Raw genomic sequence first — 20,782 nt, forward strand, 5'->3', positions numbered from 1 at the left:
GAGGATGTGATGTTGCCATGTTGTATCACATGGCTTCCGCATGTCAAAAAAGATGGCGACCAGATGCTGACGGTGGGCAAAGGTCGTACGGATGGCAGACTCCAGGCACACCAGATTATCGGCGGCTGAGCGGCCCTAACGGAACCCACCCTGAGATGGAGCCAGAAGGCCCCCAAGACTCAAGTAGCCAACTCAACCTCTGGCTCACCATGCATTTGACCAACTTGCAAAGAACGTAGGTGAGGCTAATGGGGTGGTAGCTGTCCACCTCCAGTGGGTTCTTGCCAGGTTTCAACAGAGGGATTACGATGCTTTCCTGCCATTGCGACAGGAACTCACCCTCAACCCAGATACAGTTGAAAAGGTCTAGGAGGCATCACTGGCAGTCAACCAAGAGGTGTTTGAGCATCTGACAGTGGATGCGATCTGGCCCGGGAGCCGTATCAGGGAAAGCGGCTAGGGCACTTTGGAATTCCCACTCACTGAACGGAGCATTGTACGATTCAGGGTGGTGTGTGTGAAATGAAAGGATCAGACATTCCAACCGTTCTTTCAGGGAGCGGAAGGCCAGTGGGTAATTCACAGAAGCGGAACTCTGAGCAAAATGCTCTGCTAAGTGGTTTGCAATTGTGTCAGAGCCCATACAGACTGCTCCATTCAGTGAAATTGCAGGTACGCTGGAGGGGGTCTGATAGCCATAGAGTCGCCTAATCTTGGCCCAAACCTGCAATAGAGAGGTACGGAGGCCAATGGTGGAGACATACCTTTCCCAGCACTCCTGCTTGCGTTGGCGAATGAGGTGGCAGAATGCGCACGAAGCCATTTAAAGGCGATGAGGTGTTCCAATGAGGAATGCTGCTTGTGATGCTGGAGTGCCCACCTGTGATCTTTAATCGCCTCAGCGATCTCAGGCGACCACCAAGGCACAGTCCTCTGCCTAGGGGACCCAGAAGAAAAGGGAATGACAGATTCTGCGGCAGTAATGATGCCAGTGGTGACCGAGTGAACCAGCACATCAATGGCGTCATTGGAAAGAGGCTCAATAGTGGCAATGGAGGTGAACAAGTCCCAGTCAGCCTTATTCATAGCCTGTCTGCAGGGGCACCCAGAAGAGTGATGCTGTGGCAGTGGCAGAAAGATCAAAAAGTGGTCACTACCGCACAAGTCGTAATGAACACTCCACTGGACAGATGGTAATAGGCTAGGGCTGCAGATCGAAAGGTCGATGGTTGAGTACGTGCCATGCACCACACTGAAATGTAAGAAGGAACCATTATTTAAAAGAGAAAGTTCGAGGTGTGCCAAAGTTGCTCAATGATGCTGCCTCGGCCCGTTGCCACTGATCCACCCCATAGAGGGTTATGGACATTGAAGTAGCCAAGTAACAGAAAAGGTGGCAACAATTGGGCTATCAGCGCAGCCAGGACATGCTGGGGGGTATCACCATCCAGTGGAAGATAGAGACTGCAGACAGCGTGAGGCGACCACAACCGAACAGCAACAGCCTCTAAAGGTGTTTGTAGAGGGACTGAAGGACATAGATGCAGACACCACCAGATACCCTCCCATAAGCTGCCCGATTCCTATAATAACCCAGATAGCCACGGAGGGCCTGCTGCCACTGATTGAGTACCTGTGCGAGTGACATCCATTGCGTCTGAGAGTTCGGTGAGATCTAGGTCCTCAGCGGATGCCAGAATCTCTACCTTGCCCCGGACGCAGAGCTTGTAGGTTGCGGTGGGGTGGATGCCACCCCAAGTTCCTTCATCTTAGAGAGCTTCTTCTTGGACTTTTCTCGCTGCTCCTTGGGTTTCACTGCCTGGGAGGGCTTCACCAATTCAGTCTCTGGGATGGAGAAGAATCGCAAAATCCCACGACCAGCTGCTTGTGGGCACTTCTGCCACTGCCGGGTGTCATCCTTCCCACTTGTGGAAACCTGGGAAGGGAGGGATCCAAGGGACCCCTTGCGAGCAAGAGGAGCTGACGAAGTTGGACACTTCTCCAGCTCCAGCTTAGAAGCGGGGATGGACATCCCCATTGGTTGGTTGGGGGGGGGGGGAGGGGGGGGTTGCTCCCGAGGTAGGTGGCACAGGAGCAACAGGGTAGGTAGTGCCCCCCATGGGCAAGGCGGCATGTGGAGTTGTACGGCTCAGTGAGCTGACTGGAATTTGCTGAACTCATGGGGCTATCACGGTTGTCGTAGTGGCGGCATATGAGGAAGTCATTCACACAGCATGGAGGCATTCATATTTCATCTTAGCCTCAGTATAGGTCAGTCGGTCCAGGGTCTTACATTCCATGATTTTCCACTCTTTCTGTAAGATCCTGCAGTCTGGCGAGCAAGGTGAATGATGCTCTCCGCAGTTGACACAGATGGGAGGCAGGGCACATTGGGTATTGGGATGTGATGGGTGTCTGCAATCTTGACATGTGAGGCTGGAAGTACAGTGGGAAGACATATGGCCAAACTTCCAGCACTTAAAGCACCGCATCAGGGGAGGGATATAGGGCCTGACATCACAGCGGTAGACCATCACCTTGACCTTCTCCAGTAAAGTATCACCCTCGAAGGCCAAGATGACGGCACCAGTAGCAATCTGATCATTCTTCAGACCCTGATGAACGCGCCAGATGAAATGAACACTTCGATGCTCTAAATTGGTGCGCAGCTTGTCATCAGACTGCGAAAGAAGGTCCCCATGGAAAATAACACCCTGGACCATATTTAAACTCTTATGGGGTGTGATGGTAACTGAAACATCCCGCAACTTGTCACAAGCAAGTAACCTTTGTGACTGGGTAGAGGATGCCGTTTTTATCAATACTGGCCCAGGGCGCATTTTGGACAAGCCCTCTACCTCCCCAAACTTGTCCTCTAAATGCTCTATGAAGAATTGAGGCTTTGTTGACATGAAAGACTCCCCATCAGCTCTCGTACAAACTAAGAACCGGGGTGAATAAGTGTCACTGCCATCCTGAGCCTTATGCCCCTCCCACGGTGTGGCCAGGGAGGGGAACGATTTGGGATCGTATTTCTGAGCATTCAAGTGAGCCCGAGAATGCTTAGAGACTGCTGGTGGCTGGCCACCAGCAAGAGATGATGTACCACACTTCATTGCTTGTCATCCTCCCTGATGCCACCCACTCCGACCAATTGCCCTCCCCACGGGCGCCACACAGACTCAGCAAGGGCCACCTAGCAGGATGGCCATTGCTGGGGGTCCCGATGTCCCTGGGGGAGAGGCATCTAGGGAGAGGCATCTACTCCTTGGTAAACATGGGGAGTTAACAGTGCAAGCATCAGCAGACCCACCCCTGTGTTGTCAGGGGACTACAACCAACAGGGTACATGGCAGCCCCACCACAACGGACTGGTTACCATGCCGGATATTAGGTGCAAGGAAGTCCATGGTCGTCGTCTTCGCAAAAAGCAACACTGCACAGTGCACGGTGAAAATCGCACCCAGGAATGTATCCTCGCCCAGGAGATGGAGAACGAGCGTGACAGCAATGCAATGACGAGAAAGCTGGCTAAAGGTCTCAATGCACGATGGACACAATGCACCGTGTAAGGCGCCCTTCCCCAATTGGCTCGCTCTTTGGAAGTACGAGGGTCAAACCCGTGAGGGGACCATCACATATAGGCCGAAATGTTTGAGACTCCTTTTAGTCGCCTCTTACGACAGGCAAGAATACCGCAGGCCTATTCTAATCCCCAAACCCGCAGGAGGGGGGGGGGGGGGGGGGGGAGGGCACATGGAGATTCTCAGGCTTTTAATATTGAATAATATAGTCTTATTGTTGAACTTTATCAGAAAAAACAAATACAGATATTTAAATTGTACTGGGAAGTGATGTCAGTACTTCTACCATTTAGCTAAGCTGTGGTCTAAGGATTCAAAAGTGAGTTATGTGGGCACTCCAATATTAAATTAAACATCATGATAAGGCAAAGAGTGTTGGAAACAATGCAAGAATTTTTAAATGGAGTCCTGCACAAAGTCTTCATGGAGGAAGTTTGCTCTTGCCTTCAGCCAATCTGTTAAGGTGCTATGGGTCGTACAGAATGAAAGTAATGTAACAAAGAGTGATCAGTGCTGATGTATTCTATTTTTCCATTTGGAGAAAAGGCCACTAAGTAGGTCATCACGAGCCATGTCATAAGCCCTTATTTCATGAAAGGTTATGGGGAAGTTTGGAATTTTATCCAGGATATTAATTCAAGTTCTCTCCTACCCTGGTTGATCAAATAATGGTAACAAAAATTTCTTACAATGCAGAGAAAAGTCATCCTACCCAACTGTCTCAAACATACAACAGTGACCGGCCATAAAAATGAAAAATGGTAGTACAAAGTTCACAGGTTTATCGAAGGGTGAGAGAGGTAAATAAAACTAGAGTAAATTAAAATAAATCACTTGGCCACCTGGTCACAATCATAACTGTAGATCTTTTCAGTGTATAATACATTGTGTGTATGCTGCTCATTAGTTTACTGATGAAAGCAGTACATTTGTATCCCCCAGGCGACGTTCCAGGAAATTCATCCTATACATACATGTTAGGATGGAAATCAAATACATCTTGTGGATGAACAAGCATTCTGGCATCTGATTCAGAGCAGCACTGTACTTCACTAAGGAATGGCCTCAATAAAGTGGTAAGCAATGGGAAAACACTCCATACAAAGTTCTCTGAATGGTGTAGTCTTCAATTTTTTGTATGTATGAAGGATTCTTTACAAGTTAAATCATTATCAAAATGGTCTCCCCATAAGATCTCCAGGGGAGAAAACATGAGTTAAATCAAAATTAATTGATATTTGGCATTTCATATGCTCGAGATGGTTTTCTGCAATAAAAGTGCTCAATGTCATGCCTGAACCATTTGTTGTTGCCAAACTGTCACAACTATTGGTCAATTCACTTCCAAATCCTTGTTCAGCATTCTTTGTTGATGTGTTTGGATCCTGGATTATGGGTCTCTCACTTTTATTTCGTATTTCACCTCTCTCTCTCTCTCTCTCTCTCTCTCTCTCTCTCTCTCTCTCTCTCTCTCTCACACACACACACACACACACACACACACAATGCTAATGAAACACACACGTTTCATACACTGCACTAACCAAACACTACCGCGTACTTCTGACACAATTCAGTGTTACACACAGATCATCACAATCATAGAGATCGACTTAAATTGGATAAGCTCTACATGACATTGCATGAAGCTGATTTTTTTTTTAAGGCTGTAATTCATTGTTGCAACCAGGTCACTACAATCAAAAATAAACTCATTCATGCAGTGTTGTGACATAGTGCAATGGTTACCATATAACATTATGTGTAGAAGATTGTAAGATTGAATCTCATCAAACGTAGAGATTTTTTTTAAATTTCTAAACCTAAACAAATGTGTCTGATTATTACTTTTATTTTATTAATTGGTTTAAATGCATTTTTTTTTATTTCTAACACTTTGCCAACATTTTTCATCACTGTTTTGACTTTTTTTATTTGCTCTTTTTTCTACTTATTGTTCTTTTTTTTGTTTGGAATCTGCCAGTGTTGGCTATAATCTGCAACCAAGTGCCAGTGAGGACTGATCACTGGTTGGTAATGCAGCAACTCGTGCAGCTGGTATGAAGATAGTTTCAGGTAACCAATGATAGCGAGAAATTACAGTTTGCTTTAACACTGAAACTGAATTTCTGCTGTCTTGAGTTTGCCTGTAAATCACCGTGAACAGAGTGATTGTGATTTTAGTTCTACCACAGATTGTTGACTGTTATTTTCTTGGATATGCTGCACATCACAAGGTCGTGCTTAGTGTCATGAGTTTAAATTGAGGGCTACAAAATGAGTCATCTGCTGCAGTTCAGTCATTGGTCACTTACAATCAACAGTCGATATAGCATCTCACATTTCTGATATACCTCGCAATGACCAGTTACAACATTGCTCTGCGTTACACATTCACAGCATCTGTGAAGTAACATGCAGTGTTTGTGTTTCACCTATAACTGAATGGTAGCTGGCAGGTGATGTGGCAACACTGCAGTGGCAAGTGACAGATGTCAACATCAAGTAATTTTAATCGGACTATAGTAATCGGCTGCAAATGAAAATATGAATTTGTACGTACAATGTAAGGACATTGTTAAGGGGTGGAGATCTGGAAACTCTGAATTGAAAAATGACAAGAAATAACTTAGATTGTTCATCTATGAGACCCATAAGGCAGTAGGTACTGGCTCCCAGGCTGATGCTGTGTTCCTTGTCTTCCAGAATATATTTGATACAGTTCCAAACTGCCACCTAATGAATAAAATATAAATCAGCTTTGTGATTAGATTGATGAGTTCCTTGTAAATAGAATACACTAAGCACTAAGGGCTCCAATACAATAGTTTGTGTGTGTGTGTGTGTGTGTGTGTGTGTGTGTGTGTGTGTGTGTGTAAGGGGGTACAGGCGGAGGGGGGGAGGGGGAGAGGCTAGACCTAGCGGAATGGAATAGTTTTAATATTTTGGTATATGAATGGCGACTTGTGAGTTGCCATAAAAATGTTATAGTTCCGACCCTGTTAAACACTTGCGTAAACCAACTTCTAAATAATTTTTTTGAAAGAAAAGCGCCTGACAACAATACATGTTTTTCTTTGAAGTTAAAATCTTCTGGATTATTAGGCCGCGTTATGTTTCTTCATTTTAGAAGAAACATGATGCGGCCTAATAACCCGGAAGATTTTAACTTCAGTGACAACGGCCACGAAAGCCTGCAGACTTACACGTTTTTCTTTCCCTGAGAGCAGGGTTGGCAGGAGGGAGCACGGGCCCCCCATGCCCTTGGATATGGACACCCTTGAACACAGCATGTCATTCTCAACAAAGAGAGAACTTCTGATGCAAACATAACTCTGGGTGTAACCCAAGGTAATGTGACAGAACCATTAAATTTCACTATATAAACAATACTGTTAATATTTGCAGCCATTTCCCCTCAGTTGCTAACTTTATTTATGCTTTATTATAGGGATATGGAAAATTCTATGATTCGCAACAGAATTTATGTGCATGTATTAAGCATGTCTTACCTATTCATCTTAGGTATCTTCAGCAGTATTCATTTATGTCCTATTAATACATCCATTTGTTGATCTACATGTGCTAAATGCACATAGTACAGGTTTTCTTCAAATTTATTTGTCACATTTAAACACTTGTTTGCACACAATCTATACTGTTGCACACTGCATGTGCTCTTGGTCAGATACTGACTCAGAGAGTCAGTTTGAAAGCATGTGAGCAAGAACATGTTTGGTACACAGTTGCAAAATATTGTAATGCACTGCAGGAAGACCTGCATAGGGTAAACACTTGGTGCATGGATTGGTAGTAGATCATCAGTACATACAAATGTATTGTTTTGCACATAAATAGGCAGAAAGACCCATTATTGCATGTTTGCATAACAATCACTGCAAACTGTCGCATCCATTAAATATCTGGGAGTATGCATACAGAATAATTTAAAATTGAACAATCACATAAAACTAATTGCAGGTAAGGCAGATGCCAAACTGAGATTCCTTGGAAGAATGTTCAGGAAGTGTAGTCCATCCATGCAAGGGCAACATGGATGGACATTTCTGAAGATCAAATGCATGGAAAAGTACAGAGAACGTTATCCAGCAATGACTGTCAAATGGCTGCAACTTGTCATGATAAAAACTGAATGACAATGACAAATACACCAAAGAATCTTGTGACATAATAGAGTGACTTACAGAAAGTCATATAAAATGTTGCAAAATAGTAACTGAGGACTAGAATGTCATTGTTGTACTTGTAGAATAAGCCACAGGAGTTACAATAAGCAAACAGACCAACGGAATCATAATAGGCAAATAGAATCAACTTTAACAGAGAAAGACATCTCATGGTCAAAAACGAATAGTTTAAAAGCCCTGGAGGAGAAGAAGAAGACTATACACTTTAGCATTTCCAGGAGACAATTTTAGAAACTGGATAATTAACACTGAAGGAAGAAAAGTTTGGGTAGTGGTTTAAGGTAGGTGTGTACTTACCTCCGTGGGCTACATATCTCTAACTGTGGCTACATAAGGGCCCAGCAAACCTCTCACTGTGACTACATAAGGGCCAGATGGGTGTGCACAAATGCACAGGCGCGCACACACACACACAATTTGTTTCACAAATACTCATTTCATTTAACGAATATAATTACAGCAATGTATTTTATACAAATATCTTTTATACAATTTAATTTGTAACATGACACTCCATTGATTTTACAATTGCCTTGATGTTTGCCTCAATTTTTGTCATAGACAAGCTCAAAATTGACTCCAAATTGTCATTTATCAAGTGGTTTCTATTTTTTTGATTTGTTATTGGACATAATGGAGAAGTGTGTGACCCAAAGTTGCTAGCAGATTTTAATGCATTATCTACCAATAACTTTTAATTTTTTTTATCAAGACGTGATAGAAATTCAGCAGATTCGCTTCATCAAATTTAATTCGCAATGTCTCATTATTTTGCACGTTGATTACTTCCAGCGGTGCATTTTCAGGCAAAATGAAAAACGAGTTGTTAAATAAACCCAGTTCTACAAGAGCCCTTTCCTTTGTGGGAGGGAATGAATGATGAATTAGGGGGAAAAAAAAAATTACAAGCACGAAAGGTGAGGGGCTAGCTGTCATCAGATGGCGCGGTGTATGCATCCCACGATCTGTGCATCCCTGGTATAAAGCATGTATAAACTCTATCTAATGATGACATTAAATGAAAGAACAAAGAAATTATGGGTCATACGTGAAATGATATGAACAAAAAATTCAAAACAGAAGCCAGGGATACTACAAATAAGTTGTTAGAGGAGGAAGCTACAGTATAGTCCCAAAATCAATCTGGCAAAAGCATTATGATCCCATTCCAGTAGTATATACCTCCAGCAGGTCCTCAAAACATTATGACAATCAAAAAATCTGTCACCTATATCTGTTTCATCCTCATATTAACTACCCCTCATACACCCATTGTTATCAGCTCTCAGAAACTCCCTAAACCTAAATCTAATTGTCTCTGTACTGGTCGTTCCATCATTGCTGATTACAATGCTCCCACAGAAAGATTATCAAACTTCATTGACCAGTATCTCCAGCCAACTGTATATAGTCCACCTTCTCACATCCAAAGCCTGTATTACACTGTCAAAGATATTTGACTAATCTTTTATAGAAGGTAGGACCTCACACTAACTATTATAGAGGATTTCAGGAAAGTACCTCAGTACACTGCCAAATATTTTATAGAACTGATTTCATACAAGATCTTTGACAGAGCTATTTTATAGTGAAACACAGCCTCAACACCCTAATCACTTCCTCCATCACCTGCCTGATAACCTGCAGACTACTCACTTGTCAACGAGGAGGCTACATTCCTCTATATCAACAACCTCTATGCCTCGTGGACTTGCTGCCACTGAACACTATCTTTCCTAATGTTTTCATTATATAATATCCACCATGACACCTTCATCCTTTTGGTAAACCACATTCTGGGCCGTAATTATTACTGCTATTCTGAGGGTCAAATCTACAAACATTTGCATGAACTACCATTTGTAACTTCATTGATTCATTATATGCTAACTTTTTTATGGGTCATCAACAGGAAGACTTCATATTCATTCAGCATTTGAAACTGTTTGGCTTACATTTGTTGATGACATTTTCATGATATGAATCTATGGCAAGGACAGCCCCTGCTTTTTCCCCCCCTTCATAACCCTATCTGCTTCCAAATACCCATCATTTGGTTATTCTCTATTCAGGAGCTACCTCCCTTGATGTTGACGTCCTCCTCTCAGATGGCTCCATAAAAGCAAACTACTAACAGTAACTCCAATATGACAGCAGTCATCTGTTACAAATTAAAATATCCATCACCTATACCCTTCCCACCAGACATTGCTGCATCAGCAATGGGAATCATAAGTTATCCAAATGTAAGAAAAATGTTGCCAGAACATTTACAGACATCAATACACTCCCCAGTTAGACCTGAAACAGACTTCTTGCAGAATATCTTCCCCAAAGAGCAACAAACCTATCACCACTATTTGGGTCCCGACTCCATGTCGTCAAAGTCCACTGAACTGTGGAGGTTGGGACTGCTCCTCTGTTGCCAAAATCCCCCTGACCTAGACCTTCACAGATCCTGTTTCCACTTCTATAATTTCACCTATAATCATCTGTCATTTTTCAGACCACTTACACTCTCTATTTGCCTTTTATGCCTCTCTTCCCATATATCTCTCTGTTTCATGACTGTCACATTTTTTGGACTTCATTTCACTACTGCTGCTAAGAACCACCTGCCTCTATGCCCCCCACTCATATCACCTCACACCCTCTCATTTTCCTACTCATCTCTCAACTTTCCACTTGCTACACTCATTTTCTCTTCTCAAACTTCAGTCACTCTGTGCAACAACTCCTGGACACTGTCACCAAGGGCGAATGTACATGGATGCCCATGATTCTATGGTAGTGTGTATTTAAACAAAGTAAACAGAAGTAACACAAGAGCAAGTAGGGTCTTTGTGTTTTATGTTGTAGTGTGTGTCCGTGCACTATCCATCAGTCAAAGATGACACACACACAGAGCTACATTGTTCAGGCACTACTGCTTAATGAGACTTTTTATTGGACATTGTGAGCAAGAAGAGTGATGAGGCAGCAAGGGGGAGGAAAGATGTCGGAGAGCTGGGAGGGAAAGGCAGCAAGGAATCGGATAGAAATGTGGCAGCTGAGTATTTAGCATTCCCTCTATCCAAGATAATCCCTCAGCACAATTGAGCAGCACTGATGGGACAAAATAGTCAGGGCAATGCAGCTGAGCATGTATATATATATTTTGTATTAGTTAACTCTGAAAAAATGGAAAAAGCACTGTGTGAAAGGTCTGCATAATTTTCAATATTGTTTGTGTGCCAGTCTTAGTTATGTACCTTTTTAATGTTCTTCAATGCCTCAACTACTGGCATATGATGAGTTGTTATCTTTACTCCTTCCATTATTTGCATTCCGGTGGCGAATCTCTCTTATCACGTATGCCTCTTAAACTTTTGTAAATTCCAAGATGCACATATTTATCTTATCTAATCAGAAAGTGTAAACAAACAAACTGTAGAACTCATGGTAGATGGCAAAGGATATCACAGTTTATCAAAAAGTCGATACAATAATTATAGTATGGAAGTTCTGGTTGAATGTAAACACTTTAGGAGTAAAGGAGACCACTCCGGAAAGCAGAAGAAGTGACTCATCAACAGGCATATATAAGAAAGAAAGAAAACTCGCTAGCTTCTGGAAGAAATCCTTTCTCCATCTAGTGTACACATACACACAAGGAGAAGGAGATTGGTTTTAACACCCTTTCAACAACAAGGTCATTAAAGATGGAGCACAAGGGCAGATTAAGGAAGAACATGGAAGAAAATCAGCTGTGTCTCTTCAAAAGAACCATCCCAGCATTTGCTTGAAACAATTTAGGGAAATCACAGGAAACCTAAATCAGGATGGGCTGACGTGTGTTTGAGAGAGAGAGAGAGAGAGAGAGAGAGAGAGAGACAGAGACACAGAGAGAGAGGAGGCAGGCAGAGGGATTGGAGGTGGGTAGCTAGTGGCTCGGAGGGAGGCAGGTGGTCTGCTGGCTAGGAATTCACGAGGGAGGGGTGGAAGGTGCACGGGCTACGCATGTGCATCATGGGTGTTGGAGCTAGTGGGGAGTGGCACAAGGTGAATGTTATGTGGAGATATGAATTGGGAGAGGATGATAGAGCAGATGAAATGGAAACTGTCAGATGGAAGGTGTGGGGATGGTGAGTTTACGGAGATTGAGGCCAGGAGAGTTAGAGGAGTAAAGGATGTGTTGCAAGGATAACTCACATATGTATAGTTCAGAAATGCTGATTGTGGGTGGAAAGATACAGATGGCTCGGGCTGTAATGCAGCCATTGTAACTGAGCTAGTTGTACTCAGCTGCATATTGTGTAACAGGTGGTCAACTTTGTTCTTGGCCATGTTTGGCAGTGGTGTTTCATTCACGTGGACAGCTGGTTGGTTCTTATAAAAAGTTGTGCAGTGATTGCAACAGAATTGGTAATGACATGGCTGCTTCTGCATGTGGCTCTGCCAGTAATGGGGTAGGATAAGCCTGCGACAGGACTGGAGTAGGAAATGCTGGGTGTGCGGATTAGGCAGGTGTTGTACCTGGGCCATCCACAGGAATATAATCCCTGTGGCCAGGCACTGGGAGTGGCATACAGATAAACTAGGATGTTGTATAGGTTGGGTGGGAATGTTTTTGGGTAGGATGTCCCTCATTTCAGGGCTTGATGAGAGTTAATCAAGGCCCTGGTGAAGGATGTGGTTCAGTTATTCGAGTGCAAGGTGATATTGGACGACAAGGGGACTATCCTCTGTAGGTGATTCTTGGGGTGGTGGAAGGATTAAGGGTGTGTGAGAATATGGATATGGCATGGGAAATCTGCTTGTGGACTAGGATAGGGGGCTGTGTCTCTCTGTGAAGGCCCTTGTGAGACTTCCAGCATACTGGGCAAGGGAATTCTCATCACTGCAGATACTTCATCCACACGTGCCCAGGCTGAATGAGAGGGATTTTTTGATGTAGAAGGGATATAATAAAATATACGTGGAAGAATTTGTACCTCTGCATGCTCTACAGTTTCAAACCTGATCTGTCCATCATTGAAACTGTAAAATATATGCTTTCAGATACTTTAAAATGGTTCAGAAAGCATTGCTTTCCTTGAACCTGGCTGCTAAATATACACAAAGCATTAGGTAATGTATTACATGAAAACCAGATTTACTCACAAACAATTTAGAAACATAAATATTCCACATCAGAGTGCCCTATCACTTTCTCTAGTGTGCAAGCTGCATACATGATCCATTTGAAAGATGAAGCAGCACAAATACGTCACGCTATACAACAGTAATATACTGAGTCAAAACCAATAGGTGGTGCTGTAAACTTCAGTTGACCCTTAGATATTCATTAAGAATAAGTGATCAATTATGGAGTGAATGTTGGCTACATTGGTTTCATACTGAAGCCAGAAAACCTGAACTACACAAAAAGAAAGGTTCACATATCCTTATTCAGACATGTATTAAAATTAGCAGTTTTTGGCAATGATGAACAAAAACTTTGTACTATGATACAGATCAATCGAACAACATAATGTTTATTATACATTCACATTTTTTTTTTCTAACAACCAAACTGTAACCTTATGGCTGTTGCTAATCACAGATGAAATGCCTATCAGTTTCTTCTGCTGTATGAACTTTACTTTTCCTAATGTATACGACTAATTTAGCTCAGTCTAGATGAGGTGAAGAGAAAACCACTGGCAATTGTTGAAATCTCTGTATACTGCCTACGAAAAAAAAACAACTTGTTATAAACAACAGCAATATTTTACAACGAACTTTTAGAATTTTATAATTAACAAGTGTGTTCAGAGGGCAGAGGATTTTTATAATATTAAACATTAAATATTTGTGTTCACTTGGATTTAAAATTCAATTTTGAAGTTTAATAGAATATTGTGGTTAAAAACTGGCGATGTTCATTTGGACTGCTGATGACAAACAACTACTGAATTCTATTCTATTTTATTCTTACCTCGACCACACTTCATCCATACTGTCAAACAATATGCTTTCCCCTCACATCTATGGGATCTATTTCCATTCTTCCACAAAGTAGATGAATGACCCTTTTCATCCGTTCGGCCCAAGCACTTATTTTATCTCATCATGTTCACCATGTCAGCAACAGCAGGTGGTATTCAAAACATTAGCAGACGCCACATAGTGTTTGAGATTGTCAACTGTTTTAGATGCAGACTCAACAACTCCCCAAACGCACAGTAGATTTACTTGGTTGCTCTCGTTATTTGAGACGACGGAGCTAATGCCATTTTTGTATTCGTGAACCACTTTATCTTTTAATGTGGGATGACTTTGCATTAAGGTATATAAGTCGATAAAACCTGATACTTCTTGTGAAGTACATGCTTCGAATGTCTGCAGATGTTGGCACTAAAAAGTGTTTACTTTGCACCCGCTAACAAGTGTTTTCGTTGGGGCGGGGAAATGTTTTGTGTATGTGAGTGAAAATGAATACGATGAACCGTTTTCAATTGCACTTTGTAGGGGCGGTGGTACTTTGACGATACACATCTCGGTATCTTCTGTTGCTAGTCAAGGGAGAAAAATGTGGCGGCCACATTACACTGCGTTTTTTGTAGTCGTTTACTTAATTTTTACGTGCATAAACTGTGGTGAAATAGACCCTGCCTCATCAGTGGTTTGGGGACCCGGTTTATCACCCGATCTCATCGTTATGCCAGCTCGTTATTTCTTTATTCATGCTATGGATTCTAATAAAACGAGGTACGTGTGAATTAAGGCACATTTTTAACTTACCGGTCGTTCTGAAAGCACAAAAAAATTTCTTTGACTGCGACAGAATTATCATACCGTATTATTACAAAGAGGAAAAGGAAGTATAATATATTGCACAGTATGTAATCACCACCAGTGGTTTACACGCGTCGTAGTGACAGTTGCCGAAAGCCTTGTATATGCAGGGTAATATATTTAAGTGTACGATATACAAACAATAACTCCTTCCGTCCTTCAAACAACCGTAGTGAGGAGGTTCTCAAAGGCGCTGATATGCGATAAAACTAAAAATGTATATGGTAATACATATTTGCAAAAGAACAGAAATACTGATAATCCTTCCACAAATACTAAGTAAAATGATCTCCAATGATGAGGAATATTAACCATATTTTCAATTGAAATTAACACCAAACTTTTCACAAACATGAAAATGCATATACAATGAACTGAATTTTATAATTCATGGACTACAGTAGCCACATATCACAAAAAAGAAAACAGTTCACAATGCTTAATTACACAGATCCTGTTGCTGCAATGAAGATGTGCAGAAGACAACTTTTAAGTTTCACATGTTAATTCTATTTACACCAACCATGTATACAAAGAACCAATGAGATTATAAAAGCAAAATAGTCTTAGAAGAACCTGAATTCCATTCCCTTTGTGGATACCCTCTTAGAGGTTTCATGGCATTTCCGCAAATTGCTTAAAAAGCTGCAGGAATCTGTTATTCAATAAAGTAATAGTCCAGTTTTCTTGTCAAATAGTTGTTAGTCAAATTAACCTGTCCCTGGCAACCTACAAAAAATGATGCAAGTTGTGTCAGAAAGGGAACATGGTTTTGTTCAGCAACCGTAAGGTTGATGCAGTTCTTCATTATTTTCATTTGCCAGCTGTCCTCTTCATTTCAATAGAACTGTTACAGCTCAGATCACCAGTGATCCACGTTATATAATTGTATCTAGGGTAGCCCTTGTAATGCTTTCCTTCAGCAAAATTTTTCTGCAGCTACTTGTGTTGTAAAATACCTCCAAACATTCAACCTCTTTCATTTGTAACATTCTTCTCTAGGCATTTTTTTGTTGTTGATGTATCTCCACTTCTTGGGGCCTACTGATCAGTCCTGATCTTCAACAGTCTCCTCTAATATCACATTTCAGTGTTTCTTATGTCATTTATTGTCTTCCTCATTGTCCATATCTCACTCCCTAACAGAGCTTTGCTTCAAACATACCTATTCATTAATCTGTTTCTAGTCTCAAAAGTTTGTGTGTTTCAATGTTAGGTGTGTCTCTTTTACTAGAGAGCAATCCTTACCACCATACCTTTCTTACATCTCCCTTCTTTATCTACCGTACTTCCAAAGCAGCATACTTCCACCTCTTATAGAGTCTTGTGTTCATTTTGAACACTTAATCATCCTATGCTTTTACTTTTATCAAAAAACAAAGATGATGTGACTTACCAAACAAAAGCGCTGGCAGGTCGAAAGACACACAAACAAACACAAACATACACACAAAATTCAAGCTTTCGCAACAAACTGTTGCCTCATCAGGAAAGAGGGAAGGAGAGGTAAAGACGAAAGGATGTGGGTTTTAGGGAGAGGGTAAGGAGTCATTCCAATCCCGGGAGCGGAAAGACTTACCTTAGGGGGAAAAAAGGGACGGGTATACACTCGCACACACACACACACACACACACACACACACACACACACACACACACACACACATATCCATCCACACATATACAGACACAAGCAGACATAATTAAATATGTCTGCTTGTGTCTGTATATGTGTGGATGGATATGTGTGTGTGTGTGTGTGCGAGTGTATACCCGTCCCTTTTTTCCCCCTAAGGTAAGTCTTTCCGCTCCCGGGATTGGAATGACTCCTTACCCTCTCCCTAAAACCCACATCCTTTCGTCTTTACCTCTCCTTCCCTCTTTCCTGATGAGGCAACAGTTTGTTGTGAAAGCTTGAATTTTGTGTGTATGTTTGTGTTTGTTTGTGTGTCTTTCGACCTGCCAGCGCTTTTGTTTGGTAAGTCACATCATCTTTGTTTTTTGATAAATTTTTCCCACGTGGAATGTTTCCCTCTATTATATTATGCTTTTACTTTCTTTTTTAAAAGAAGTCTGCATTATAGCCATCAACTAGCTCATATTTCATTTCATGAAGCACCTGATTCAACACCCGTTCGTTTTTGTGACTAGCTCTACTGTTATAACAGTAGCAAACCATATCATACTGATTTTCCTGTCGATGGCAATCAACTCCCACATCAAAATATTCCTTTAGTTTTCACATTGCCTCTTCTACATATAAATTATGTATCAATGATGACAACAGCCAACCCTGGCTTACACCTTCCTGATTTTGGCTCCTTGTATCAACCCCTCAGTGCTGATCGCTATGGTCCGCTTTGCTAAAGTGAATGGATGACATTTTAATTATTTCACATTATGAAAAACCTTTGACAAATCTATGATGGTAACATATGTTTCCTTGTTTTTCCTACCTGTATCCTATAACATTAATGTAATGTTAAAATTACTACTGAAGTGCCCCTGCTTCTTTCAAAAACAAACTACTGATCCTCTTGTAACCTGCTTTTAGTTTTACTCTTCATTCTTTGGTGAAGTGCTTTTGTGAATATTTTTGACGCATTTTATAATTGACTGATTATGTGACTGTTTTCACATTTATCTATTTTTGTTTTCAATGGGAACTTCCCCAGTCACATAAATTTCATTTATGGGCTTATACAGTTCTCGCTGTGGATATTTCATCAATATTTGATCATTTGTTTCTTCTGAGTTCATGCAAGCTTTTTTGGAATTTGATGAAAAGGTTTGTAACCTGCCCTCAATTTCAGTAGGTGAATTTCCTCTCTGTAACTAAACAGTTTTCCCTGGAATTGTTTCCATCGTCTCACCTTTAAAACGTCTTTTATGGCCATTATGTTTCCCATTACGGTATCTGCATTACATGTCATTTCTTTTGTTACAAGTTCAACCAAGCAGTATGAATTTATTTTCCTACAGTTTGTTTATACTCCACCTCAAAGTTCTACTGAGCAATGTGAATTTATATTCCTTCAGTTTATTTATATTCCACCTTTTTTTCTGCTTCCTGATCAAAGTGTTGAATTTGTTCGAGCTCAGTGTATATAGAAAACCTACACACAGTGATCTCTATCTCTATGCCATCATCATCCATCACAAAGAAATTTGGTGCTAAAGACTCTGGTCTATATAGCTTAAACACTTAGTGTCCTGAAGGAATGGGTATGCAGAGCATCAAACTGAATGGGTGATGCAATCAAAGTCAAGAACACCTGAGAAAGAGGTTGAGACTGAGATGAGGAAGATAAACCAAAAATTGCATATTTGCATTATGCTGGCCCAATATTCATAAAGATCGGTAGACTCCTATGAAACATGTCATCTAGTGTATTTTGCTCCCTTTAATTAAGTTAGTCATATTTTATTGTACTGTTAAAGACAATCCAAAGCCAGGTTTGTACCACATTCCATGCGAACGTAGACTGTCTTACATTGGACAGACTATCAGAACAGTTGAGGAGAGATGCAAGGAACCAGCAGCATACTTGACTAAAACAAGTAAGCAAATCATCTGTTGCCAGACACTGCATCAAATATAATCATGAAATTAAATATAATGAGACCATTATCGTGGTGCAAACATTAAGTTTCTGGGAAAACATAATTAAGGAGCCTATTGAAATAAAGATGTCAGGAAACCTAATAAACAGGAATGGAAGTCTTAGTTTAAATAATGCTTGGGGTCTGTCACTCAATTTATTAATATGTCCCTGACCATCACATCCATAAGAGATGGTTAACACTGAGGAATTTCTGTTTCCCACAGTTTCAATGCCTGGTCTGTAAAACAAAAGAGCTCCGAAAGATGCAGTGGACATCAGGAATCGAATTTGGGTATAAGTAGTGGCATGAGACCAACAATAGCCCACAGCCTGGTTGGAGTTCAGGCTGCAAGTACATATAATAGCAAGACTCACAGCATCTGAAGAAGACAGATGTGTTGGTTGTTAAAATATTGTGCAGAAAATGGAAACAATAGCTCTGCTGAACATTGTGAGCTCATTATTAATCACTCACACAGAAAAATCCTGAGAGATCGCCATCCAAGTAAATTACCAAATGGTGCTTATGGTATTTTCACAAATATCTATTATTAAAAAACAATATAAAGACACAGCACTGTGTCACTACATTCTACATAGTTCCTCGAAATTCTTCCATTATAATGAAGTCCATTCATAGCTTACATCATAGTATTCTTAGTGCAAAAAATAATACAATTTTTATTAATTCTTCTGCAGTGCACCTTTGTTCACCATTTACGTATGGATCTGGAGGCATTTTGCTCATATCTTCAGAATGTTATGATCATCATCATCATCAATAATAATAATAATAATAATAATAAATCCTTCTACCCCTTCTAAAGCAATATTTTGGCACCCACCCAGATGCATCCATATGCCACACCCACTCCCAACCCCTTGTCACAAGGGTCATATCCCTGCGAAAGACTCAGGTGTGAAACATCTCCAGTTCATCCAGTCCCATCACAGACTAATCCTGTCTCACCAGAGACAGAGCCACTTGCCAAATACCAAGTCTGCTTCAAATTTTGCTTAGCATTTTGTGTGTGCATGACCACCAACAAACTGTGTAATGGAATGAATGCCCACCACCAAAATATGGCCAAGAGTAGAGTGGACAATTCAGTGGTGAAACACGTTGCTGACAACAACATGCTTGAAACTTCCTGGCAGATTAAAACTGTGTGCCGGACCGAGACTTGAACTCGGGACCTTTGCCTTTCGCGGGCAAGTGCTCTACCAACTGAGGTACCCAAGCACGACTCACGCCCCGTCCTCACAGCTCTACTTCTGCCAGTATCTCGTCTCCTCTGCAGAGTGAAAATCTCGTTCTGGAACAACATGCTTGATTCTAATGGCTGTTTCACAACATGTACCATCTGGATCCATCCTTCCAGCACCACCTTTTCAAAACTACTTAGATGGGAATTGTTCTTGCAACACATCCTCTATTTCTGTAATAATCCTGGTCTCAATCTCCACAATCTTTCCACCCACACACACTTCCCAAAGCCTCTCTTTCCTCTGTTATGTCATCCAGTCTCAGTTCACTTCCACATGTCATCATCTTCATGAAATGTACTATCTTACTGGCTTCAGTGCCTGTTGTGTCTTAATTTCTGTTTGTCTGGATTTAAATTTCCAGTTTGTCAAAATGCCCAGAACAACATGCTATGTGTGTTGTAGTGATCCCTTTAATATTTTCCACATAATGTATGATGTATTATTCACTTGGCACCAAGTCAAAAGCTTGCCTGTATTTTTCTGTGCACTGGATGTTATTCAGTAGTAGATAACTTTCAGCTTTGCTCTCATGCATCAATAGTCACTTCTCTTTAACATATCTTAGGAAATCAATAGAACATTTTGTGGATACTATTCTGTCGTACTACTGACCTCAGAAAGTTGTCCCTCACGTTTTGGCTGCACAATGTGCATATCTTGCATTGCACCCCCTCTTAATTTGCAACATGTTTCTTCCTGATTTGCAGAAGGATAAATCTAGGGATTGCATTGTTGCCAGTTCCAAGTAACAATTTTGGTACATGTGTCCACATGCTCTGCACTTGAAGAAAGTGTTTCTCCTGCAAATTATGTCTTTTGCTTGCTTATGTAGAATTTGTTGCTTACCACCACCATCAGCATTGATAGCATGCAACAAATGGAATGAAAATTCACTAAATAAGTTGTGAAGATGACATTTGATGCTCACATTGGCTATGATATTCACAGCAGAGTGCTCAGAATGCTACTGAACATTGACTGGCTGTCAGAGAATGCATGCTGTAGGTGCACAGAACAAGCCTAAACTTGACCATCATCATTCCACTTCATTTCGGTAAAAGAATCATTCAAATGATCTATGGAACATGTAACTAACATACTAGCAATTGTAGTACAGGAGAATTAATGTCAGTTCTATGTTAAATTTGTAATAATGCCATGTTTATGTAAGATGTCAGCTTTGTGATCTGGATCAAGGGTGATGACATCCTAGCCACATTCGTCCAGAACCTTCCTGAATTGTGCAAGTGGGAACTCTCCCTGCCCTGCACTATGTCTTATGTTCCTGTAACCCTCC

General features: G+C 41.2%; 2 protein-coding genes across 4 annotated transcripts in view; one reads left to right on the plus strand and one right to left on the minus strand.

Moving 5' to 3' along the window:
* LOC126456995 (solute carrier family 17 member 9) overlaps positions 1 to 14,129 on the minus strand; it is a 105,900-nt gene extending 91,771 nt beyond the window's left edge. For 2 of the 3 annotated variants that reach the window (XM_050092961.1, XM_050092959.1), the window contains exon 1: positions 13,752 to 14,129. Coding sequence is in view for 1 of the 3 variants with exons in the window: in XM_050092959.1 (XP_049948916.1) it covers positions 13,752 to 13,771 (20 nt within the window). In the remaining 2 variants the exon portion in view is untranslated. Of the gene's footprint in view, positions 1 to 13,353; positions 13,504 to 13,751 lie in introns of all 3 variants that reach the window. The other variant, XM_050092960.1, reaches the window with a different exon arrangement.
* A 61-nt stretch (positions 14,130 to 14,190) lies between these two features.
* LOC126456994 (protein O-glucosyltransferase 2-like) overlaps positions 14,191 to 20,782 on the plus strand; it is a 93,472-nt gene continuing 86,880 nt past the window's right edge. Inside the window, exon 1 of the mRNA XM_050092958.1 lies at positions 14,191 to 14,524. Coding sequence (XP_049948915.1) covers positions 14,346 to 14,524 — 179 coding nt within the window. The 5' untranslated portion in view covers positions 14,191 to 14,345. The remainder of the gene's footprint in view (positions 14,525 to 20,782) is intronic.

The sequence above is a fragment of the Schistocerca serialis genome, chromosome 2 (assembly GCF_023864345.2).
Source record: "Schistocerca serialis cubense isolate TAMUIC-IGC-003099 chromosome 2, iqSchSeri2.2, whole genome shotgun sequence".
NCBI lineage: Eukaryota > Metazoa > Arthropoda > Insecta > Orthoptera > Acrididae > Schistocerca > Schistocerca serialis.